We start from the raw sequence: 23887 nt of genomic DNA, 5'->3' as shown, positions 1-23887 counted from the left end.
AAAAAAGTTAATAATGAAAAAGGTTTAAGGTGCTGGCATCTGCATCTGATAGACTCTAAAAGAAAAACTTCAATATATGTTTAATGATCTGAGGAATAGTTTATCACTGCTTCAGTTAAATAGTCTCCCAAGTCATAGTTTTACTTTATCCAATTTTTTTTTTTTTTGAGAGAGAATTTTTATGGCTCTGTTACATTTTTTGGTAGAAAACTGTTGTACTGTGTTCTTAATCAATGTTATTGAAGTTTCCCCTGTGGAGAATATTCAGTGTTAAACTCCTGTCTCCCCCTCCCATTTCTGACCCAGAAGTGGGGCAGCGAGCCCTAGCCCTGGGACTGCTGTTGTGCTGAGCCAGTTACTTAATCTAACGTTCAAGTGATGAGAACATTCCAAAAATAGCTGTTCCTAATGCTATTGCATCATCGCTTTTCCAAGAGCAGCATATATGTTTCAAACGAAAGACTTTCTCCTGTTCGCAGCAGCGGGTACCAGCAGGAACAACGACCTTCTCCCTAACGGCGGTTGAACCAAAAACTGCAAAGACAATTTGACCAAAACCTTCCTGAATGAACTGAGTCTCTTGAAACTGAATTTACAAATTAGAGGGCTTGTTTAAAAGTCCTTGGGACAGTTGGGTACTCTGGGACTCCCTGGTTGCAGCGAAGGCAGCGGCGAAGCGGCAGCCTGGGCTGAAGTTCCACCTGGCGGTCAGAGCAGCCGGGGCCTCTGGCCGGAGCGGTGGCACGACGGCAGCGGGGTCAGCAGCCGGCTGTGCCCCACAGCAGCTTCTGCACTCCACCAAGCTCATCCACACCATTAAACTGCAGTGATGACTTGCAGAAAACAACTCTGCAAGAAGTCACTAAAAGGGAAGGGCAGCAAAAGCTTACACCAATACCTTAAAAAAAACCCAAACCAACAATCAAAACCTGCCCCCCCAAAAAAACCCCTTCCTGTTAAGACTGTTACAAAACTGTTTATAACAAAAAAATTAATGAAGCAGGTCTACACTGATCAGCATAAAGCACTGACCATTACTCAGATATGCATTTCCCACGCAGACAAGTTAAAGGGCCACAATGCAACTTAACCGGTATACTTACAATTCTGACAAAACACATCTTGAACGGATCACGGCAGGACTAACTCAGGTACATCATACATGGGTACATGGATGAAGTAAAGAAGTTGCATAAAATTTATTTTTCCACCTTGTTTTACAACATTCCCTTTTAAGTTCTTACACATCTGCAACATGTAACTCCACAAAACAATAAATAACCGGCATTCATATTTCTCTTGAATCAAGAGTATTTACACATTGTTTAACTAGATGACAGGTACAAAACATCGGCATCACAGTAAATATAATTTTGACACCAGAATCCATTTTCCCAATTAAAAATTAAATTAAATTAACATTTATTTTTTAACAATTTTAACAATTAAAAATGTTCTCAAAGGCATATAAGTACACAAATTGTAGTAGGCAGTAATAATGGACCATATTGGCAAAGCTGTAGAACCCAGGATTTCATGCAAATCAAACATTGTATTAATTTTGAAATCATTAATAATAAATAAAAAAAATAAAGAGCCCATCCAGCTCACACTGAAGATTTTAGTGGGCACTGGACTGGCCTCAGCAACTGTGGAGATGAGTTAAACCCCATCCAAAACAGTTGTGTGCAAAGACCTTGTGACAGCGAGCTGCATGCAATAGTACTTCACATACCTGGTTTAGAGCACAGCTTGTGCAAACCAAGGATTTATGATGCATCAGATGGTGCAGCAGCTTTCTTCAAAAGATAAAGCCAAAAGACCAGCTTTAGGGATTCACACATCTAACTCTCTGGGGCTTCATGACAAACTCAGCTCAACTGTAGCAAAATTTTCCTCAGCAGGGGCAGAGAACGAGAGAGGTTGTCACGGCGTTTAATTGTGATAGTTCAGTAGACCACAGAAAAACGCCTTTGGTGCTGCTCAGTTTGGTCCAGCCACAGCTGTAGCTCTCAGCATGTAGTTCTCAACACCAAGGGGACACCAGGGATGTCACTCATCACTCCTCAGCCCAGTTTTGATAAGACCCTGCACAGATTTAAGCTGCTGCTGTTGAATAAAGAATGTTGCTTTTCAATTGCACTATGAGCTGAGCAAGACAAATGTTTGCAAAGATGAACAGGACAAGCTCTATGGAGGAAACAAATACAGAGTTTAAAAAAAAAAATTTAAGAGGATTGTGACACACCTGGAATTACTGCAGAGGTGCAAGAAGAGAACAGTGCATGTCACAAAACCTCCATGTTAACTAACCACTGCAGCAGCAGAGCACAGAGCGTTGGCTTCCCTAAAGCAGCCATGGGAGGCGAGAGCACAGTGAGAGACACACACCGCTACCCTACAGCATCACTTGGAGCATAGTCCCAAAGTACACAAGTTATATGAACTGCTACAGTACATAAACCTCAACAAAAAAAGAATAGGAAGCACACTAAGTAAGGCTACAAACAAGATACTACACAGAAGAAGAAAACAATGCTTCACTTCCAATAAGCACAAATTATGAGCATACTAGAGGAAAAAGATTAAATTAAATTTCCAGCAGATAATCCATTTATTCAAATGTACAGTAAGTATGAACATATGTATTAAACTTTGCTTTTAAAAACATTTTTTAAATAACTTAAGAGAAATAGATTGCAGACATAAAGTGCTAAACTTGAAAAATACAACAATCATTCCTCTTTCCTGCTGTTAGATGGCAGTTTTAATTTTCTGATTGTTTTAAAAAAATGCAGTGTATACCCAGACAGAAATTACTTCCTGGATTTACAACCTTGTGCAAAAAAACTAGCTGCAAAGGAACATAATTCGCACCCCAAACCACAGCTATAGATTACTATCAATTCCACTAAATATGTCTTCCTTATTAAAGTTATGACTCAATAAATAAAACCAAAATCACAATTCACTCCCTTTCTCGGTGTAAGCTAATATTTTGCAAATATGGTCCACTCAGTGTAAACTGTATTGACTTCAGGAAACAGTGAATTCTACCATATATACGTCTCAAATATTTACATACAGTAGCGTGGCACTGTTATTCTTGCAGAACATTTAACTACTAATACACACTAGATAGGGACAGCGCTTCACAAAGATGCGTACTGCGATGTGTTTGCCAACAGACAAGAGGGACTGGGCTTCTCAGTCATAAGAAGTGGCCGAAATAAATTCTTGATTCTTGTATTTAAATCTACTTAAATGCTGACTGGGGACTCCAGAACACCTGCACGGCCAACACTATACTATCCAGGAGCTGTAGCAAGTCACGATAAAGACAACATGAAGTATCTTTTTGGCAAAGTGGCATAACTCACAAAAGGCGATTAGCCCAACTCCCCTGCAAACGGGCTGTTCAGGCACTGCTTTTCCTCTGTGAGACAAATCACTGAGAATGTTGGGCTTCTAGGGCCCTTCCCAACATGAACACGTGTCAAATAATGTTTATTATTATTATTTTTAGAAAAATTAGAAGAGAAGTAAAAAGGCAAATTCCAAAATATTATGAAAAGGTAAATGCTAAGAATTAGCTTTCCTTAGCCAATAGGTTGTTTCTGAAGGTGGTTGCTATGTATCCAGACTTCAGACAAGAGCATAATCAGAAGACTGGCATAAAAAAATGCCCAATGAGTTAAAGAGCATTTGCTGTTCTCATTCCTGAAGGATTTTGAAACATAATTTTCTAAATTAAAAGGGTTTCCCCCACATGAAGTAACAACAAGGTCATACAGACTTGCACCTTCCTCTCACCTCGAGCCACATGCATTATGAAGCACATCCAATTTTTCCCTACATCTTCTGAACTTGCTTCCCCGCCTCTTTGATATTTACTCACAGGAACTGAGAGCAAGGAAGGCAGGTCAGGTTGTGCAAAACATTCCCTGGAGCAATTACCACATCAGCCACACAAGCCACAGCTATCTTACATCTGAAAATTCAAGATGTACCACTATGGGTGAACACAGACTCCAGCTCTTTTTGAACAGCACTCCCATTTTCCACTGGTTTTCACATCAGACCTTCTAATGCAGCATTGTGCTGCTTGCAACAGTGGAATGCCTGTAGCAATGGCAACAGAAGCTGGCAGTCCACTAAAGAGGTTCAGACTGGCACAGAGACAACCAAGGAGCTTCTGCTCCTCACACCAGTGTGGCTGCCCTGACCTGGAAGGGCTGCCTTGAGAGGGGAGAAGGGAGCTCAGGCTCTGGTGTTCCCAGTCCCTCTGTGCAGCCAGCCAACAACGGCGCCAAGCACTGCCAGCTCCGACAGTGGTTTTTATGATGTGGGAATGAGACAGCAAGCAACTAATTTAGCACAGACTAAACAGCCATTAGATGAGGATGGCTACCACTGCTCATCCATGTTTGATGCGTGAACCCAAATGTAAAAGGTTCCTGTAACCCTCTGTCCTTATCCTGAGCAGCCTAAGTACATGTTGCTCTCCTCACAGTATTATAATGCAGGCCAATGCTTATTCTAAAAACAGAATTCATTGAGTTTAATTTTTGAAAATTAAAAATAAGTACATAAATTTGCTCTGCACATGAGCCTGAAGCCTAATGCCTCCTGTGATTCGAGTTTGGGTTTTAGAGCAAAGCAAGTGCAAGGTTTTCAAAAACTGCCTCCCCACAGGAGCATGTCATGAACAACATCCACCTAGGAGTGCCTCAGCTTATTTGCAGCTCATCTTCACAGTTTCACCCTAACAGGAAACAGATTTCGTGTAACTGTAAGGAGTAGCAGCTCCATGACCTCTCCTTTCAGTCTCCAAGGATTCAAGACACGTCTGCCACATTGTCTACAGAACACTACGAGTCTCCTCTCACGTTGTCGACACATTTCAAGTCTGATCAACTGCAAATTTCTTTCCCAAAGAGGATTTGCTTTAGTTTAGATAATTTTCTCCTATACAAACAAATACAGAGTAAAGCTATTATGTCACCAGCTCCTTTTAACAGGAAGCCCAAAAGGTAAACAAAACTGAATTTCTTCATTTTGGACTACCATTTCTCTGTGTTTATCAATGGCTGGATACCTCAAAAATCACTAGCGTGACCACATTTCAACTGAAGGAAAATCTCAAATACACTCAGATTCTCAAGTGTGTAGAACCGACATGCTGGAGCCCCATTATGGAAACAGCATGCCATAAATCAGGAATCAGCTGTCAGCAGTATAGTGCATCACCTATGTTAAGGGATTTCCAAGATGTAAAAAGAATTTAACTACTTGAATCAAAAAGATAAATAATATAAACCAACATAAGACAATGCAAGGAACAGCACCCACTTACTTCAAAAAGTAACTTAAATACTTATTTCAAAAAGTAACTTAAATTTATCAAATGTGAATTCCAGGGTCAGTTAGCAACCTTCAGATACTTTTAACCATGCATGAGAAACCCCATCATCATCATCGCAGTTATGTGTATTTGACCCCAGTTAAGTTGAACAAAAGTGACAAGAACCGGGTGAACTAACAAGTGCCTCCACCCTCAAAAACCTCCCTTTTATTGTTAGGTTCCCGCTCACGATAGTTGTGAAGTCTTTTTCAATAAAGCAGCATGTAAGAGATTACCACATGATCCTTATGCAAATATCGGACGTATTCATTATAGTAACAACTACATGATTTTGTCTCTCAGCCATGTGCAATATTTGTCTCTGATGTGCAAGGACAGCAGCCCTAGGACGTAAGCTTCGAATAGCTTGGGGGAGAAAACCTTCGTCTCAGGTACTTCAGGACGTAGAGGGGAAGGCAGCTCACCAGAGTGATGACGGTCACTTTCCACAAGAATGACAAAGTTGCAATAAAGTAAACATCTGTATAAAGAAAAGAGCACAAAGTCAATGAAGGTGGGCAGCAAATTCTGGGAAGAGGTGCAGAAAAGCAATTCAACCTACCAACGCTTCTTGAACTGCCTCACCTTCTCCACATTCAAGTTCAAAGCCCATAAGATACCTGGGTCCTCATACTTCTGCCCTTCTCTTCCACAAAAGATACAGCTTTCTGCACAGCATGTTTCAGTAAGGCATGCAACTCCTCACAGGCAAGTGCCCATACGTACCCCATCTGAAACAGGGCTATGCATCTCCTGGTAATACTAAGCTTTCTTTAAATGGACTACTAGTCCTCTGACTCTAGGAGCTATCCTCTGCTGCTGGCAGTCCAGAAAACACATCTCTTGATTGAGTTATAACACCTCACAATCTTTGCAAAAATAGTTGAAGCATCATTCAAAATGGAGCTGGTATACCCATATGCAAGAGATACAGATCTAGCCCATTGGGAAGTTACCCTCATTGTCTTCAGAGTTAGCAAAGAGCTTTATGGAAGAAGTAGTGACATCTTGTGGCTCCTGAACGAACACTGGAACAAACCCTAAGGATCTGATACTTGCAACTGGACAGCTACTGGGGGAATCTGGAATTCCTCACCCTTTTTTCCTTTAGTTAGGGAAAAGGATTAGCTCTGTTTCAGGCAACTAAAAAAACCCAACAACCAAACCCACAAGAGAAGGGCCCTCATGAAGCAGATAAAATAAGGGAAGTTTTAGGAGGCAGCTCCTTCACCCAGTTAAAAGATGAAATCTTTCAAACCAACAACAGAGGCTTCCATCTGTCATCTGAAGTTCAGTTCCCATATAGAAATAAAGACCTCTGTTACATTTGACAGTTGATACGTGGTGGAGCTCAAAGTACAGATGAGATTTACTGGGCAGCACACAGTCAACTGACAACCTCTACCTCCTGTAGCATTTTGCTATGAGAAGGAACCATAAAATATCTTTCAAGTACCTTCAAATCAAACAGAGCTTAATCTGGTCATAACCACTGCTATTGTAATTATTGTTGGCTTCATCAAAAGCCTTTAAGCTCAGTTCAGCTCTTTATGGTCCTGTGACTACTCAGGTTATAAACTGACTGGAGAAAAGGCATTTAACCTTACCAATGAACTCATGTAAGAAGACCAGAGAAGCTATGTAGCAAGAGAGACTGAGCAGCTCAGCCACTATCATGAGCCAGTGCCACGTCTGGATTGTCAATGCCACCATCAGTAACTCGGTGAGAATCAAGGATGTGAAGGAAATGGCAACAATGTGGACAAATTCGGATTCAAAGAGGAGAAGTGCTCCATACATGATGATGCTACCTGCAAGGGAACGGAACATTTGGGTATTTTATTCAAACACCAGTCAAAGCTCTAAAACCCACTGCTAGGTCTTGGAAAGGCTGAAACATAGTCATGCCTTGAGACTGTTTTTCATGAAACCTGATGAATGTAATGACAATGAATCAGTTACTATTTAGGAGACAGAACTGATGAGAAGACAGGGAAAAGTTACAGCAAAGGTGCCCAGACTTTTATAACAGTCTATCATATTCATAGACACATGGAGATTGGAAATTAATACACGCTATTTTGGCAACTGGAGATTTCTAACATCACGAAACTCTATCCTCCCAGAAAAGCAGTTGGTCACTACTCAGAAGCAAAAAGATATCAAATATTTCTAAGACCTACTGCATTGCCTCAGTGCCCAGATGGAAGCAAGGTGTTGAAAAGCTCAGTGGATAGAAGGTAACTTCTCTTTGCACTGCTTTGGCCAAGACTTCTCCCCTTTACACTTCCCCCCAAAAGGAGTACATATTAAGCTCTGTTAATGATGCATTGTTTCATGCTCCTATTCTGGCTAGCCAGGGAATGCTCACAACGCCCTGCACGGCCACCTGCACAAATAACTCATGTTAGCAGCATGAGTAATCCGCACCAACATCCATCACACTAGGCTAGTTTCGGAAGGGAAAACCTGCAAGTGACTAGAGCTTGAGCCACAGAGTTCAAATCCAGCTGTGAACTTTCCAAAGTCTCGGACTGCTCAAGTTTTCGGTCAGGCTCATCTCTGCTAGCAACTAGCCCAATTGTTTGGCCTGCTGTTTTCTAGTTATTTAGCACATCAGAAGTGAAGTCACTTTAACCAAATATTGTAACCAGATAGTGGTCTTAGCTCAAGAAGAAATCTTTCCCTCAATGCATCACCCTCTGGCTTTAGCTTTCCACCACTTGTGAGTTTTCTATAAATGCCTTGGCTTTGCCATCATATTTATACAGCACCAGAAGACCATTATCCCTGTCGTAGGGTTCTACTGTATTAGATTTCAGAAGATAATGCTAACAGAGATTTTATATTCTTGGATTCACTCCCTACCGAGGATGGTAATATCAATTAAATCAGTAATAATTATCTGCTTATTTTGGAACATTTATTCTGACTCTTGTTTATAAAGGAGTTCTAGAAAACAAGAAAATTTGTCACAAAATTATATTGCCACTTTAGCTTTACAGCTCCACATTACTTGCATGTTTTCAAAGATTCCCTAATTAAACACTTACATAAAGTATTCTAGTTTGAGGTTATCTGATTAAAAAAAAGGACAAAATAAAGGACCTTCTTAGACACATACCTCAATTATGTCCACTTTTAGAAAATGGATGCATTGTAATTAAGGCATTTGCTTAACTGTTTTAGCAACCTAATTAGAGTGTATGGGATATGATCAAGAACCTGAGCTCTACTCTAGTCCTTCATTACAGATGGCTACGAAGTAAACAGAACTTTTGCCACTTCTAGTAGACAGGGTTTAGATAAAATACACAAAGCTACAGACTCCATATGTTGCATGCTGACTTAATAACCTGTATAACCTATAGGTTTGAAAACCTTTTTCGAAAGAAGAGTCACAAGCTCTACTTTACAGATAGAGCAATTAAAGCACTGAAAGGAACTTGCATAAAATTCCGAAGGATGGTCCCAATGGGAAGAGACACGATGCTTTGTACTTCTACATTGCTGTTTATGACAGGGTTGACCAGTTGCTGCCAATATTTAGTTTTAGATATTTTCTTCCTTTGGTAATGCTACCAACATTCTCAGAGACAAAAAAATATTTACTTATTATCCCAAGGGTGCATTGCTAAATTCACTTCATGCCTTACTTAACTTCTTGCAATACAAAAAATTAGGTATTCTGTACTCATTAAAACATCTAAATGCACAAGCAGAAGTTGATATCTTACCTTGATAGATGCTTATTAAGACCCATATTAAAAATGTTTTGTATGATAACGGTCGTCCCTGGGGTGGGGGTGAAGAAAAAAGAAAAGACAAAGCTCCATTGGGGTTTTCTTTTATGAACATTCACTTACAGATCAACCCAGCAATTAATAAAAGAGAAGCTGAAGGCGATTTGGAGAGAAAACAAAACAAATCAACCAACCCTGAGGTACTGTCTCTATTCTCATTTTTCATGATGCACAAAGGAGGCCTGGGACTGTGGAAGCTCACTGCTTGCACAGTACAGTACAACCTCATCCTTACTGCACACACAATTAATTCAATGCAAAGATCTCTCATGAGTTTAGTCACTGTACTGTGAAATATAAGATGTGTGTATACACACATATATGAATATATTAATATTGTATTTCTAGACACACACACACACAAATCACCATCATATTGAAGGCAGATAGGTTTTTAAAAAAGCATCTTCAGCCAACACAGCTATACCAGTACAAAAAACCCCTATGTTTAGACCAGGCCTAAGGATGGTTGGAGAATTAGTGGTTTATGACATAAGAGACAACATACAAGTGAAACCAGATGGAGACTTATTCAGGCTGTTGGAAAAACAGACTTTGCCTCTCAGAGTATCTGTTTAACAGAAATCCTTGAGGGAAAGGATCTGTTGAAGACTCAGTCCACCCCTTCCTTCAATTAAGAAAGATGTTCTCAGTCTGCATACCCCAGTTATTCAAAAAATTTTCCAGGAAAAAAAAAAAATAACCTAAGACAATTATTTACCTTCCTGATATTTCTATGGTAAATATCAAATAAAGTTTTCTTTGTTTAAGGAAAAGGACCTGACTTTCATGCTAAAGCTACAAAAATGACACAGCAACCAAACCTTTAGGTCTCTTTAGATCATCCTCAAGGCAAATTTCTGTTCAAGAAACTACATGATAACCTCCTCCCTCCATCAAATGAGTATATCCCTTCCCCCCATCCTCTTTTCTGGTTTCAGGATAGTGCCAAATCCCCGACAATTTCTCTTTCCCCTTTATTTTGGAACAAATCTGTAATATTAAATCCTTAGAATTTCCCACAGAATGGAACTTCTATTTCCCCAGCCGTTTTTAATAAATTGCATTTCATGTAGCATTCAATAACAAACTGCCAGGAAATCTGGTTGTATCTGTTAATTTAAATTTGCCTTTAAAACAATTTTGCTTGAAAATGCATGATAAAGTTCTGTATCTACCGATCATATATTTGACTTTACACATTTAGAGTGTTTCAAATCAAGACGGGGATCTTGCCTTAAACCGAAACAGACAAACAAAGAGTCTCCCACACCTTAAGAAGATCTTTGTAGAGCTCTGGGTACAACATTGCAACTTCAGATTTAACATCCTTGTCCAGGACTAGTGAAAACACTGGAAACATCGTGTAAATTGTGGAGTATCTGGGAAGAAGGTAGAAGACCAGTAAATTATCAAAGGTGTAGATGAGCAAACAGAAATGCTAGTCTTCAGAAAGCAAAGAAAGTATTCTTGAAGTGCCAAATGATGTATGAATTATAAAAACTTGCAAATGGAACACAACAGAGTTTTGCATATAGGAAAAACCTCTAGGATTTGCTTTTTGAATGGCTTTTGATTAGGATCACTCATACGCAGATGACTGGTTCAAGTATTGTAGCTGGTGTTATAGACTTATTAATGGAGCCAAGGACAGACCTGTCCCCACCCCAAAGTTGGTTCTACAGTTCAGGCTTGATCCTGTTTGCATCAGAAGGCAATGGGGATGAATTTACTGTTTGTTTTTTAATTATGTGCTTGAAAGTCTATAAAATCATGGTATTACAAGTACAATCCCAGTATATTTTAGATAGGAGCTGATTCCTCCTGTTGAAAAGGTTGGCTTGTCCCCCCTTTCTGACACTGTCAGGAGCTGGGCACTGGCTCTCACTGCTGCACAAGCACCAGAGCATGACGACTGTCCCTCTGACTTTTACTAGGATCGAAGGAACAGTTCTGGAGGACAGCTTGCTTCTCATGTTCTGAATGTGACAAACTGTCCTTTTGGAAAGGTTTCTACAAGTGTTTGCACTGCTTCAGTGGCTTTGCTCAGCGCAGAGGAGAAGGGGGACAAGGATCACATCCATCTTCTGAAGCAGTGTTGTGAAACACGCAGAGTGGAGATGTGCATGCCTTGCATGTTAATTAGTCCAAATCTATTCATTAAGCACAGGTTTTCCACACTATTAGTAAAATGTGAGCTCTTACCCAATGATGAGAAAGCCTTGGTAGAGAGGAACTGAAGCAAAGTAAAATACTGATGAGAAAACAGCCTAGAAAAGAAAAGAAATAAGCTTTTCAGGCATTAAGATACTGCAGTAAAAGTAACAGCTTAAAAATATACTCTGTTCAAACTGGAACATACTTGCAGTGGGTTCTCCAAATTCCTGAAATGAAGACAAAAGAATGTAATATCAACCCTTTTTATTCCTACACAAACCTTGGATGAAAGCTATGTTTAATAGCAAACACTGGAGAGCTGGACTTGGAAAACTTTTTGTAATGTAATTCCATAGAAAAGAACATGAAGAGTTTCCTCTAAAGCCCACTGGTTTGATCAAAGCCATCCAGATGTTGTGAAGAACAGGTGCATACTTGTTTATGCCTGGATGATGCCTTCACAACATAAAAAGAGTTAACACTCACTCATACAAACTCCAGTAAGTTCATTTATTTATTTTCTTTTTGTCAGAAGTTACAGGTTTGTTTTCTGTTCTTGTTTTCAGCTGCCCAGTAAGCTCTACTGTCACCCGAGTTTGAACCTTTCGTCTCCACGCATCCGTCTCCAACGTGTTTATACTAAAAAGGGGAGAGGGCGGAACCAGCCTTCTCAAAAATATAAAGTAACTTACCAAAAAAATACTTAGTATTAAGGAATATATCAGTACACTATGGTGTGGAAATGCAACTCCTGAAGAGTAACCTCTGTCCTTAACTGTAACTTTTACTCAAGTCACCACAGCTAAGAACACAATTTGGCTCATGAACTCTTAAGATCTCTTTTAATTCTCCCTGCCAACTGGCAATTGCATTTTTCTTACACTGAGGCTCTGCACACATGAGCAACATAAATTTTGTGAATACCAAATCTGTTTCTAAGGTTCCCTTTGAAATGGAGGGGAACAGACCGCCTCCACGTTGCTGCAGCGAGCTGCTGAGTACTTGGGAAGGTTCATACGTGCTGCAGCAGCCTTCGCGGCACAGCTCCCGCGAACACTCCACAGCATGCCAGACCCAGCTTTCGGTAACCTCATCAGGGTCTGAGCCAGGTCCTCCTCAGTTGCTTAAGTAAGGCCTTCAAACAGTGAAACTGAAGTTAAAACACACCTGAAAATAAGTGCACTTACTCAGCAGAGTCCTTGAGAGTATCGCTCTGCTTCAAATTTTTCAGTATTTCCTAGCATTACTAAACGACAGCGATGATGACATGGAGCATGAAAGCAGTGTTTTCAAAGGCAGAACCTGTTTGTCCAATACCAGGAACTTTCTTATTTGTTTTCACATCAAAGTAACAACCTCAAGTTCCAATCCATGAAAATTTTCAGAAGAGATAGTTGCATCCAAAATGAAACACAGAACCTTTACTTTTTCATTTGGCTTTTTCACCTCTCCTTTGGAAAAGCCCTCAGGACAGTCCATTTACCTGCATTGTACTGATGCACAGGCTCCTGTGGATTACAAACTGACTGAGAGCTGCAGACCGTTTGTAACTGTTCCTTCCATGCACCATTAGTAAACGACCCAGATGTTTAAACTGAGTGATAGAGAAATCGGCTGCAAGTGATGCCTGTTTTCCTTCCTGTGTAGAAAAGCACGTAAAAATATAATTTCATTATTGGAAACAAAGAAATACCGTTTTGTTATTTAGTTATCACTGACAGAATTTCCAAGAGAATTTGCAATACATTAGGTGGAGAGAGTATTACCTCAGCACTTCTGCCTTCCACCGTGGCTTTTAAGCAAAGAGCAAAAATATGAGGAGAATTCCCATTTGAACCCTGGCCTCCAATTCTAAGCAACCCTCTGGATTATGATTCACAACACGCATGTTAACGTGACACTCATATCAAGTCAGCTTTGAACTGAAATTTACAGTCTCAAAAGTTCAGTTTTAATGTTTTGGCTCACTGCAAGCAGAGTCTTTCCACTGCCGCCAAATCCAGCCTTGTTGCTCCAAGCAGCTCCACATGCAGGAACCAGAGCTCTAACCCAGAGTTTGCTTTCTAAACTAATATAAACAGTTCTTAATTGTACATGTAGGGTATGCGTTATCAGAGTAGTTATAACTTCAGCATTTGGAGCATTTATGCATGATCAAAAACCCCACAACCAACCACAAGGGTCCAAATTCAGGAAATCTGCCAAGAACCAAATAATGAACTTGAACGTTGTTAAACAGTAGTCTCCTTTACAGCCAAATTATTTTTCATGATAAGGCTATTGGTCTGATGATTATTCTTGTGGAAGCTTCTCACTTTCTTGCACAAATTTGCGGATTCATTTAAGAGTTACTTGCGAACTAGCTCCTGAATTGTCATAGAAAGTCTTATTAAACACGAGGTAATCTCACCTTTCCTTCAACTCCAACACCACAGTCAGCCTCCTGAATCATGCTAACATCATTCCCTCCATCACCTGCAGGTCAGAGCACAAACGACACTGGTAGTTAAGCAACAGGGGCAACTTGCAACCCTGAAGGCATCTGCACAGACTGCAATATTAGAAGAAACATTTAACCCTATCAACAAAAGCAAGATTTTAAATAGAAATCATGAATTTAAATTCTTAAGAAGTTTTGTTTTGCTTTTAATAGACCCACAGGTCCACTGATAATTTTATCTGACTTGTAGGTGTACCATTATACCTACAATGCTGAAACAAAGTTCACAGATTAACAACGGCACTTTATTTGATCAAGTTCAAGCTTTAGTTTTGCAAAGATACCACCCCAAATATTTATGAATAGTTTGTCATTGAAGTTTCCACATGCAAAATTTCATCTTCTCAATCATCCCACAAAACCACTGGTCCCTAACTCACCATCTCTAGGTGTTATGACATGGGACTATTCACTCAAAAAAAGCAGTAGTAAATACACTATCCTCATGGTCACTCCTCTCTAACTCCTCCCATAGTCCCTTACCTACTGCACAGGTGAGTTTGCCAGTCCTTTCCTGGAGCAATCGCACGATCTGGGCCTTCTGCGTTGGAGCGCATCTGCAGCACACGACGGCAGGGCACTGGCAAGCCAGCTCCATGAACTCATACTCGTAGTATTTCAGACACATCTAATTGACAGAGGCCAGAAGTGTCACCTATGTCTGTGCTATGAAAGTTTCTTTCAAAAAAAATGTGAATTCAGCCACAGTGTGTTGGGGCTGTTCCTGAACAGCCTGAGGCACTTGGAACCTACCTCCAGCGAGTCGCCAGAAATAACAAGAGCACAGTCGTGTTTCCGGCGGAAGGCGTTCAGCTCTAGATGGGCTTCTCCACGGTTAGTCACCTGGGGAAAAAGATGGCAACTGAGGAAGGGTTTGCTTCATGGGGGTGAAAAAAAGAAAGAAACAGTCTCAGAGGGAGCAAAAGTAATATGGACAGGCAGCACACTGAGTTATTCAGAGCACACAGTCAGATAAACAAAAATTCAGGGGATAGAAAGCTGGGTCAAAAGAATAAAAAATATTCTGGGTCTACTGCTGGAAAACAGTTGTGATCTCAGCACCCCTCCTGTCCCAGAATTTGGGGTCCCAAAAAAGTCTTGAGAGAGGGGTACATGGGTGCTACTCACTAGTCTGAATATATGGATGTCCTGTGTCCGTGTCACCAAATGTGCGTTCTTGGCTGTACACGTGGCTGTCTCTAACTTATCCCCTGTCAGCATCCACACCTAAAATCCAAATACTTTATGTATTAAACACAAAACTTAACAATCACGTCTGCAGGACATCTAGAAGTACCACCTGCCAGTTCAGGCATATAAAAGGACTGTTAGAATACATATATAAATTATTCTTCTAAAAAAGCCCTATTTTAAAACATACAAGAAAATTCCCACAGATGAAAGGAAGCAAAGCTTTTAAAGAGGCTGAAATGCAAAAGAAGTTACAAACTATGTATAATATTTTTCCCACCTGCAATATTTCAAGATTCTGCTGATAAACCCACAAAATGCAAGCTAAAGAATGTGTATGCGTGTGTTAATGTGTCCCACCCCAGCTATTTCTTGTACGCTGAAATAAGCAGGCCCTGCCGCAGAAAGATCCCTCATGGCCCTGCCTGAAATGTGGATGATGCAACTGGGGTTAGCTCACTGCTGATGTGTGCGTCTGGAACAGAGTAAGTTGGTTGGTTGGGGTTTTTTTTAGTTGGGTTTTTTTTTTTTTTTAAATATACACTGCTCCTTTTATTTTGTGCTGGTGAGGGGGGGCATTAGAAAGCAATGTCAGCAACAATACTCAGCAGCAATACCCAGTTATAATCTGTCAGGGAATTCCCTCAACAGTGTAAATATATCAGAGTTTGTTTTTTTTTTTCCACTGGTGTTTTTATTCTTTCAAGACACCACCCAAGAATATTTAACAAACTTTAAAAAAACCCCCAACAAAACAACAAAAAACCAAAACACACACAAAGACTCACTTATTTGTTTAATAATCTGAGGTTGGAAAGAGATTTGATCTTAACAAGATGGTCCCTGTAATGAATTACAAGACTGCCTTCACTCTTGATTTACTTCTTGCATGCAATACCCTAACGAACATACCATTGCAAGGAGTGCTCAGAAGCGCCGCACTCGCTGTGTGACAACACGCTCCACACCCTGACACCAACTCCAGCCAAGGTGAAGAGAAAAAATGAAACAGCTCTGGAATAACTGGCCAGGACTATGCCGCAGGGGGAGAAACCCACAGTGCTGCTGAGAAGCTCTGTCTGATTCCACTCATCTCACTCTCTGCTGAAGTTCCTGCTGTTTACAGGGATGGCTCCAAACAGAAAGCACTTTTGGAAGCTTGTCCTAAGCCTTGAATTCCACTTCCTACCTAAATCCAAAACATACAGCCCTGCTTTGGATTCACAGCATGGCTCAAGATTTTTGCTCACTTTGCTACTTAAAGCAGAGAAACCACAACGAGAACCTCTTACCTACTTTTCTTGCCCAAATCTGAATGTTTTTGAGATTTTTTCAGTCTTTTTTTTTTTTTTTCCTTCCCCTTTTGCAAGTCCAGGATCTGACTTACAAGTTTTCAGAGAGAGAAACTATGGAGGCATCACACCGGTTCCCTCACCGCTGAGCACAGCTCAGGCCATAGGTGTCTGAGTCTTAGGATGCCGGAACCCAGAAAGCTGGAAAAAAAAACCGTCCAGTCCCTGATTCTCTTGGCTCAGACCCCCTCTAGTGGCTACTGAAAACATGTATATTCACAGCCTCAACGGGACTTCGTGCACCAAGTATGTCCAAACCAGTCTTGTTTCATGCAAATCTGAAGGAAACAGTTGCCCAAAAGTCTCCTGTAGCTACTCTCCTGCCTACACGTTCAGTTTCTCTGCAGGAGGAGCCAGAGCATGTTAGGGGAAGAAAAGCACCAAAGTGACATGCATTCACATGTTTAGTTAACATTTACTATTTCCAGCCTGTTTTTTTCCCAAAGCGATCTTTAAAATGCATCGGCCAGCCCCACTGTTTCCACTCACAAAGGCCACGTGGTGAAATGTTTATCTTGACAGGGTCCCCAAACTGTCTTAATTTACTATCTGTAGGACAGTGCCACATACTCTTGAGGGTCTAAGTGTTCCTGCTAGGAGTAGCATTAGGTTAAGCAGACCTTAATGCCAGCATTTCTCAGCGTCTCCAGAGTGGGTCTGACGTCCGTCTGCAGCTGATCCTCCACGCCGGTGAGACACAGCAGCTCCATCTCCATTTCCAGGCTCTCGATGACTGTGGCTACCTTCAGGGAGCGGTCGTGCACACTGAGCTTCGCCTGGACGTAGCGTGCCTGAGGACAGAGAAGACACAGCCACTGTCACTTGCACAGCCAGCTTGCACTTTTGTGGAATACAAGGTTAACCAGTTAACTTCCCTCTGTCAACTGTCATTCAGGGATGCCACCTGTAGTCACTAGCAAACACAAGGTGCATGTTACAGAAACAGGCTGCTCACAGCTTGGATGGGCACAGGCTTTGCTGGGTAAAAAACTGGCTGGACGGCCAGGCCCAAAGAGTGGTGGTGAACGGAGTTAAATCCGGTTGGCGGCTGGTCATGAGTGGTGTCCCCCAGGGCTTGGTTTTGGGGCCACTCATGTTTAACATCTTTATTGATAATCTAGACAATGGGATTGAGTGCACCCTCAGTCAGTTTGCAGATGACACCAAGTTGGGTGGGAGTGTTGATCGGCTCGAGGGTAGGGAGGCTCTGCAGAGGGATCTGGACAGGCTGGAACAATGGGCTGAGGGCAACTGGAGGAGTTTCAATAAGGCCAAATGCCGGGTTCTGCACTTGGGCCACAACAACCCCCAGCAGCGCTACAGGCTTGGGGAGGAGTGGCTGGAGAGCTGCCAGTCAGAGAGGGACCTGGGGGTGTTGATTGACAGCCAGCTGAACATGAGCCAGCAGTGTGCCCAGGTGGCCCAGAAGGCCAATGGTATCCTGGCTTGTATCAGAAATAGTGTGACCAGCAGGGACAGGGAAGTGATCTTACCCCTGTACTCGGCACTGGTGAGGCCGCACCTCGATTACTGGGTTCAGTTTTGGGCCCCTCACTACAAAAAGGACATTGAATGACTTGAGTGTGTCCAGAGAAGGGCAACGAAGCTGGTGAAGGGTCTGGAGCACAGGTTGTACAAAGAGTGGCTGAGGGAACTGGGGTTGTTTAGTCTGGAGAAGAGGAGGCTGAGGGGAGACCTCATCGCCCTCTACAGCTACCTGAAAGGAGGTTGCAGAGAGCTGGGGATGAGTCTCTTTAATGAAGTAACAAGCAATAGGACAAGAGGGAATGGCCTCAAGTTGCACCAGGGAAGGTTTAGACTGGATATCTGGAAGCATTTCTTTCCAGAAGGGGTTGTTGGGCATTGGAATGGGCTGCCCAGGGCAGTGGTGGAGTCCCCATCCCTGGAAGGGTTTAAGAGTTGGGTTGACAGAGCACTGAGGGATATGGTGCAGTTGGGAATTGTCAGTGTTAGGTTGATGGTTGGACTAGATGATCTTCAAGGTCTTTTCCAACCAATTGATTTTGTGATTCTGTGAATAAGGCAGAAAATATTCTGGGAAGTTTTTGCTGTTTCATGCCTGTCCCGTTCCAGCTGGGCAGCACGGCGCACAGTGCGTCCTTGTGCACACAAATGCACAGCAGCTGCTGAAGTGACACCTGCAGAAAGCCTGGAAGCGACTCCCTCACAGCACAGGTCTAACCATGGTTTCTGCAACTAATTCATCTACATACAATGGCAATGGAGGATCCTAAGCCTTGACACTATCTCATCTCTGCACCTAACTAAACAGTTCTCCTTCACATTTTGCCTGCCTGGGGTAAGCAAAATAGTGCTGTGTGTAGAGATCCGTCTGACAAACCTCATGCATGAAGCCTGTGTTTCCATGAGCCCGGGTTATAGTCTGGTTGTTTGTAGGTTCCCTTGATGTCGGAATGCAATAATGAAAATTAAAAGCCAACACGTTTCCTCACACAAACACCCAACTTGTCTAACAAATGATGAATATTAGTAGAATTTATAACCACAAAAGATTATAAGGCAGGATTCAGGAACTGTTTTCGAGGGTCCTGGCTGGGATCCAGTTTCATACATATCACTTAAAAAGCAACTTTGATTAAGAGAACAGCAAGACATTGAAGAATGACAACTCTAGCAGAAGGAGTAGGGAGATGAGAGGCGGTATTATCACAAGAGGTCTGTGACAATCACTTTAGTGATTGTTTGTTTAAAAACAAAGGAAAAAAAAACAAACAAAAACTTACTTCAAAGTCTTGATACTGCTCTTCTGTCAGAGACTTCTTGGCTACAACAAGAACCCTCAGGCCTTCCCGAGCCATGTTACCACACTGAAAAGAAGTATCACATTGTAAACCATAAACTGCATCTCAAGTAAGATGATTTATGCACAGCATTGCAGAGATAGCAATGTAAGATAGTGGGTTAAGAAAATAACCGTCCCATCTGAGCAACCCCAGTGAGTCTATAACATCTGATAAAGTGTGTGATAAACCCGAAAGGAAAAAGGGAGATCTGCAATGGTTTGTAATCTATCCCAGTGATCAGAGCAAAAATGTCCTCTTTGCTATGCCAGTGTGGCAAAAACAACCCCATTGATTTAATTTTCTCTGTCTTGAAGTAAAAGGACACGAGCCTTTCATTTGTAGACTTCACACCTTTGGCCATCGAGTATTTAAAATAAGACCAAGGTGTTACTATTTCTTTGAACACCAGGGTTCGGGGGTGGGAAGAATCAGTAACTGAAGCTACTGCTATGAACTCTTGTGTCAACATTGCTACTAACCTGACAAACATATCCTAGTACGAAGCTGCCAAATGCAGTTTTGAAATTAGACCTTTCAATCTAAAATAAATCCAAACACAGGAACAAGCCCAGGACAAATTTGGTGATCTTGAGTGGCAATCAGTTTTGAGCAAAATTCATTTTATTTACAGGACTTATTCTGCACTAAATATGTTGCACTCGCCACCTGACTTCCTTGTTACTACATATATATTTGGCTGAAGACTAATCCAGCAAATTGCCAAGATCAGTGACCTTCTGGCTTGCAGATACTTTAGCAGTTATGTCCACTCTGCCACAATGACAAGTTTTATCATGCGTTGCCCTGGAAGGAGAAAAGCACTCGCATGAAAAGCCCTCTGTATGCAGGAGAGACAGCCCTGTACCTCCTCTTCCAGCCAGTCGTTGTACTGCACAATTCCAGCCATCACCACATCAGCCCCCTTCATATAGAAGGTGATCTCTCCTGTTGATTCATCCTGCAGATAAGAAACAGAAGAGTCTAAGTTGGACCAATCTTAGCATATTTGGAGTGGCCTCAGCAAGCTAAGTGATGAGTTTTCTGCATAACAGTTACAAAAATGTCTGCACTGGGTCACACTGAAGGTCCATCTGGCTCAGCACCTTGTCTCAGGGCCAAAAGGAGATGCTTATTCAATTGCAACTTAGTTACTCAGAGCAGGAATTAATGCTTTAGACAAGGATGATCAGCTTTTTCATCAGCAACATGGCATCTCCATGCAGACATCTCTCAATCCTGACTGAGCGTGCCTTCGGAATAACCTCTAGCCCTCACCTTGAAAATTTATTTCATACTTACCTGAAACAATAAAACAGATGCATGAAGCTTAATAGAGTAAAAATCACTCTAATTTACCCACTCTGTTACATTATATGGCATAAGCATACTTAAAGTTTATGCTTGCTGCAGAAAGGTTAGATTGCTGCCTGCCTTACCTGATACAAGTAATCTGTAGGCTGCAAGCAAAGCATATTTACATCACTACAAATTAAAAAATCCCTTCTAACCAGGCAGATACCTAAGGAGGTCACAGCTATTAGCATTACAAGCTAATGGAAACCCTGGCAATTTCCTCAAAGGAGACAAAACAATGAGTAAGGAACAAACTGCTCTGTAAACCAAGATAGCCACCAGGGATAGGAAGAAAATAAACTTAACACGCAAAACCAAAAAACCCAGGAAGGTCTGGAAATAGACAGCTGTGAATGAAGGGGGAAAAGTACTTTAGGAAAAAAAGAAGCTGAAGAAAAGCACGGTGGACACTTTTCATTCTCACACTATTTAATATATATGTCAGTCTGTTCTGTCATTACAGAAACTAGTGATGAAGGTTGTCACACACAAAGAGTTTGAGTCGGTAGGTAAAACCCTAATGTCCTGTGGCACTGGCAAAACAGAGTTTACATCCATAACACACACACACACACAAAGCAGCACCTGATGTGGATACTAAAACACAAAGAAGTGCCTTTGCTAGGGAAATTAAGAAGCAGTCAAGGATAATGAAATTCCTTTACTGAACATTTTCGCCAAGCTCATAGAGATATTCACAAGGAAGGTTCTTATAATTAATCTTAAGCACGGTCTTCAACGTCCTGAAATGTCCAGCCTTCATGAACCAATACCCACACAGCCCACATCCCCAAAGCAAAAATGCATGTCACTCTACCAAAACAACTAGAATCTGCTTAAATAAAACATGCTTTTGGCAGTAGCCAAAGGTACAGGTTTATCTATTAAATTATTTGATTAAAAAGTGTCTAACAACATCTCTGTAGGAAACTGAATAAAGACTCCACTTCCCGTGCTGCAGAACTGGCTTAAGATAGTTTAGATTTTTTGTCCAATATAAATACTGTATCAGCTATCTTCTTGCATTAGTCATTTCCTCTCACCGAGTTCAATAGGAGGTTAGTGCGTTCTCATATTATGGTAAGATCACACTATAAATCTACACAGAGATTTGCCAGTTATATTGTTTTGGAGAGGCATCTTTTTCCACCGTGGTCTGACTCTGGCCACGGTTCAAAGGCTTCTTCCAATTCCCGATATGACAATAGCACTATCTTTGCTTTACAACAAAGATAATTCCACATGGGTAAGGGGAAAAACATGCAAAGAAAAAGAAGAATGGAAAATATTGTGGTCAAACAAACAGGCCTTCTTTCAAGAAGAAGGTAAGTCGGTAAACAGTACGGTGAAGAGTGGCTGCTTTGGTAGAACAAGACTTCTTAGAACTGAAATAATCAGCTGCAGAAATGACAGTTGATCACAAGTAAACAAGCAGATATTGCAAAATTATCCCAAATGAGGCAACATCTGCTACTTGTTTTCAATATTAACTACTACTTTATTTACTAAAAGGCATGTGTTGAAGGAGACCTTTTTATTGGAGCCAGAGTGGACAGGACCAGCAGGGGACATGGCTGTGTCTGCCAAGGACTTCAGTAACAGCATTACCGGGCTGGACGCATGAATCGCTGAAACTCTATACCCACATTGTACAGGAAGCCTGGCAAGACGATTGCCATGGCTCCCGCTAGCTGTAAAAACTGCAGTTTATAAGAATGGGCAATATCTGTATAGTTGAGCAGAAAATATTACCATTTGAATTCTACTCACTACAATCTTGAGCGCAGTTTCTTCTGCAGTTTCTCCCTCCCTCCTATCCTGCTCACCCTGTCTGTTGTCTTCTGGATACTTATTGCTACTTTCCCTCCCCTTATTTCTGATTTTTAAACAAGCAGCACAGTTTTAGAAGATACACTGGAAGAGGTAAGCACCTTGCAAGTTGTGGATTAAAACTAAATGGAGTGCCTACACATGCATACATGTACGTTTAATAAAAGAAAATTTTACTTAACAACTGCCTATTTATAAACTCTTCTTTTTTAAAAAAAAAGATAAAACACTGCTTGAATATATTATTTTGGAGTATACAGGAACATGGCAAAATAATACCCAGGCAGCCAGTATCTGCTACTCAAACCCTACTTCTGCACAGGCTATACAGGGAGATGATTTTAGTGGCTTAGCAGCAGCTCAATAGCTGCAAAATAAAGACACTCAATTAACAAGCACAACAGGGAGGGGCCAGTGCTTCTATTAACAGTACTTACAGTGAGGATCTGCACCTGACATTGCTCCCACTGACCACAAGTGGGAGTTTTGCTGGTTTTGGCAGCAGTAATATTCTAAATACAGAAAGGCAAAATAGAAAACTTTTTCTTCCTAATGGAGGAGAATGTAGATAATAGATAATTTAAAAGGAGTAAGCTTCAAATCAAGGAGAAAAAAAAAAAAGAGGACTCATCCACTTAAATGAGAAAATTTCAGGGCATCCACTTCTCTGAGCATATAAACACAATTTAATGAAGCGGACCCTGGCTTCAACGGTTAGCCCACTTCCTATACCTTTGATAAAACAGGCTCTCACGAAAAGTTTGCACTTACAGTAAGCAATGAGGAGGAAGGTTGTTCAGTCCTCCTGCTTTTACGTCTAATTTTCATTCTAGATCTTGAAAAGGCTGCCTGAAGTCTCCACATCATTTTCACTATAAAAATAATCTGAATAATTTAAATTTGTTGTACTTAAACAGATTTGTCCCCCCTACACCATATTGTGGTATGTGATCCAGAACTTAAAAGCGGTTCCTTGAGCAACAGGAGACCCAGGTCCAGACCTTATAGCAGCCTTCCAGTACCTAAAAGGGACCTACAAGAAAGCTGGAGAGGGACTTTTTACAAGGGTATGTAGCGATAGGACGAGGGCTTTAAACTGAAAGAGGGTAGATTTAGATTAGATATAAGGAAGAAATTCCTCACTATGAGAGCAGTGAGACACTGGCACAGGTTGCCCAGAGAAGCTGTGGCTGCCCCCTCCCTGGCAGTGTTCAAGGCCAGGTTGGACGGGGCTTTGAGCAACCTGAGCTAGTGGAAGGTGTCCCTGCCCAGGGCAGGGAGGTTGGAACTACGTGATTTTTAAGGTCTCTTCCAACCTAAACCTTTCTATGGTTCTGTGACACTCAGGATAACACAAATACAACCATCTGCAAGAGCTTTAATGTTTTCAATCTGCATTAAACACAGCTTGTCCTCCACAGGTTTGAGAAAATAATCATATGCACATATTACAGTTCCATCTTTATCACCAA

The 23887-nt window shown here is 41.3% G+C and overlaps 1 protein-coding gene across 1 annotated transcript in view; it reads right to left on the bottom strand.

Annotated features, from left to right (window-relative positions):
• Positions 1-1175: 1175 nt before the first annotated feature.
• Positions 1176-23887, bottom strand: part of ATP9A (ATPase phospholipid transporting 9A (putative)) — a 64902-nt gene continuing 42190 nt past the window's right edge. The window contains exons 16-28 of the mRNA XM_074843055.1: positions 20098-20190; positions 19173-19256; positions 17028-17198; positions 14993-15091; positions 14618-14707; positions 14348-14492; positions 13775-13839; positions 12848-13003; positions 11413-11477; positions 10481-10589; positions 9142-9199; positions 7012-7215; positions 1176-5885 (exon numbers count right to left, since the gene is read on the bottom strand). Coding sequence (XP_074699156.1) covers positions 5749-5885; positions 7012-7215; positions 9142-9199; positions 10481-10589; positions 11413-11477; positions 12848-13003; positions 13775-13839; positions 14348-14492; positions 14618-14707; positions 14993-15091; positions 17028-17198; positions 19173-19256; positions 20098-20190 — 1476 coding nt within the window. The 3' untranslated portion in view covers positions 1176-5748. The remainder of the gene's footprint in view (positions 5886-7011; positions 7216-9141; positions 9200-10480; positions 10590-11412; positions 11478-12847; positions 13004-13774; positions 13840-14347; positions 14493-14617; positions 14708-14992; positions 15092-17027; positions 17199-19172; positions 19257-20097; positions 20191-23887) is intronic.

Source organism: Strix aluco, chromosome 17 (genome assembly GCF_031877795.1).
Source record: "Strix aluco isolate bStrAlu1 chromosome 17, bStrAlu1.hap1, whole genome shotgun sequence".
NCBI lineage: Eukaryota > Metazoa > Chordata > Aves > Strigiformes > Strigidae > Strix > Strix aluco.
This window is presented reverse-complemented; position numbering and strand designations above follow the sequence as displayed.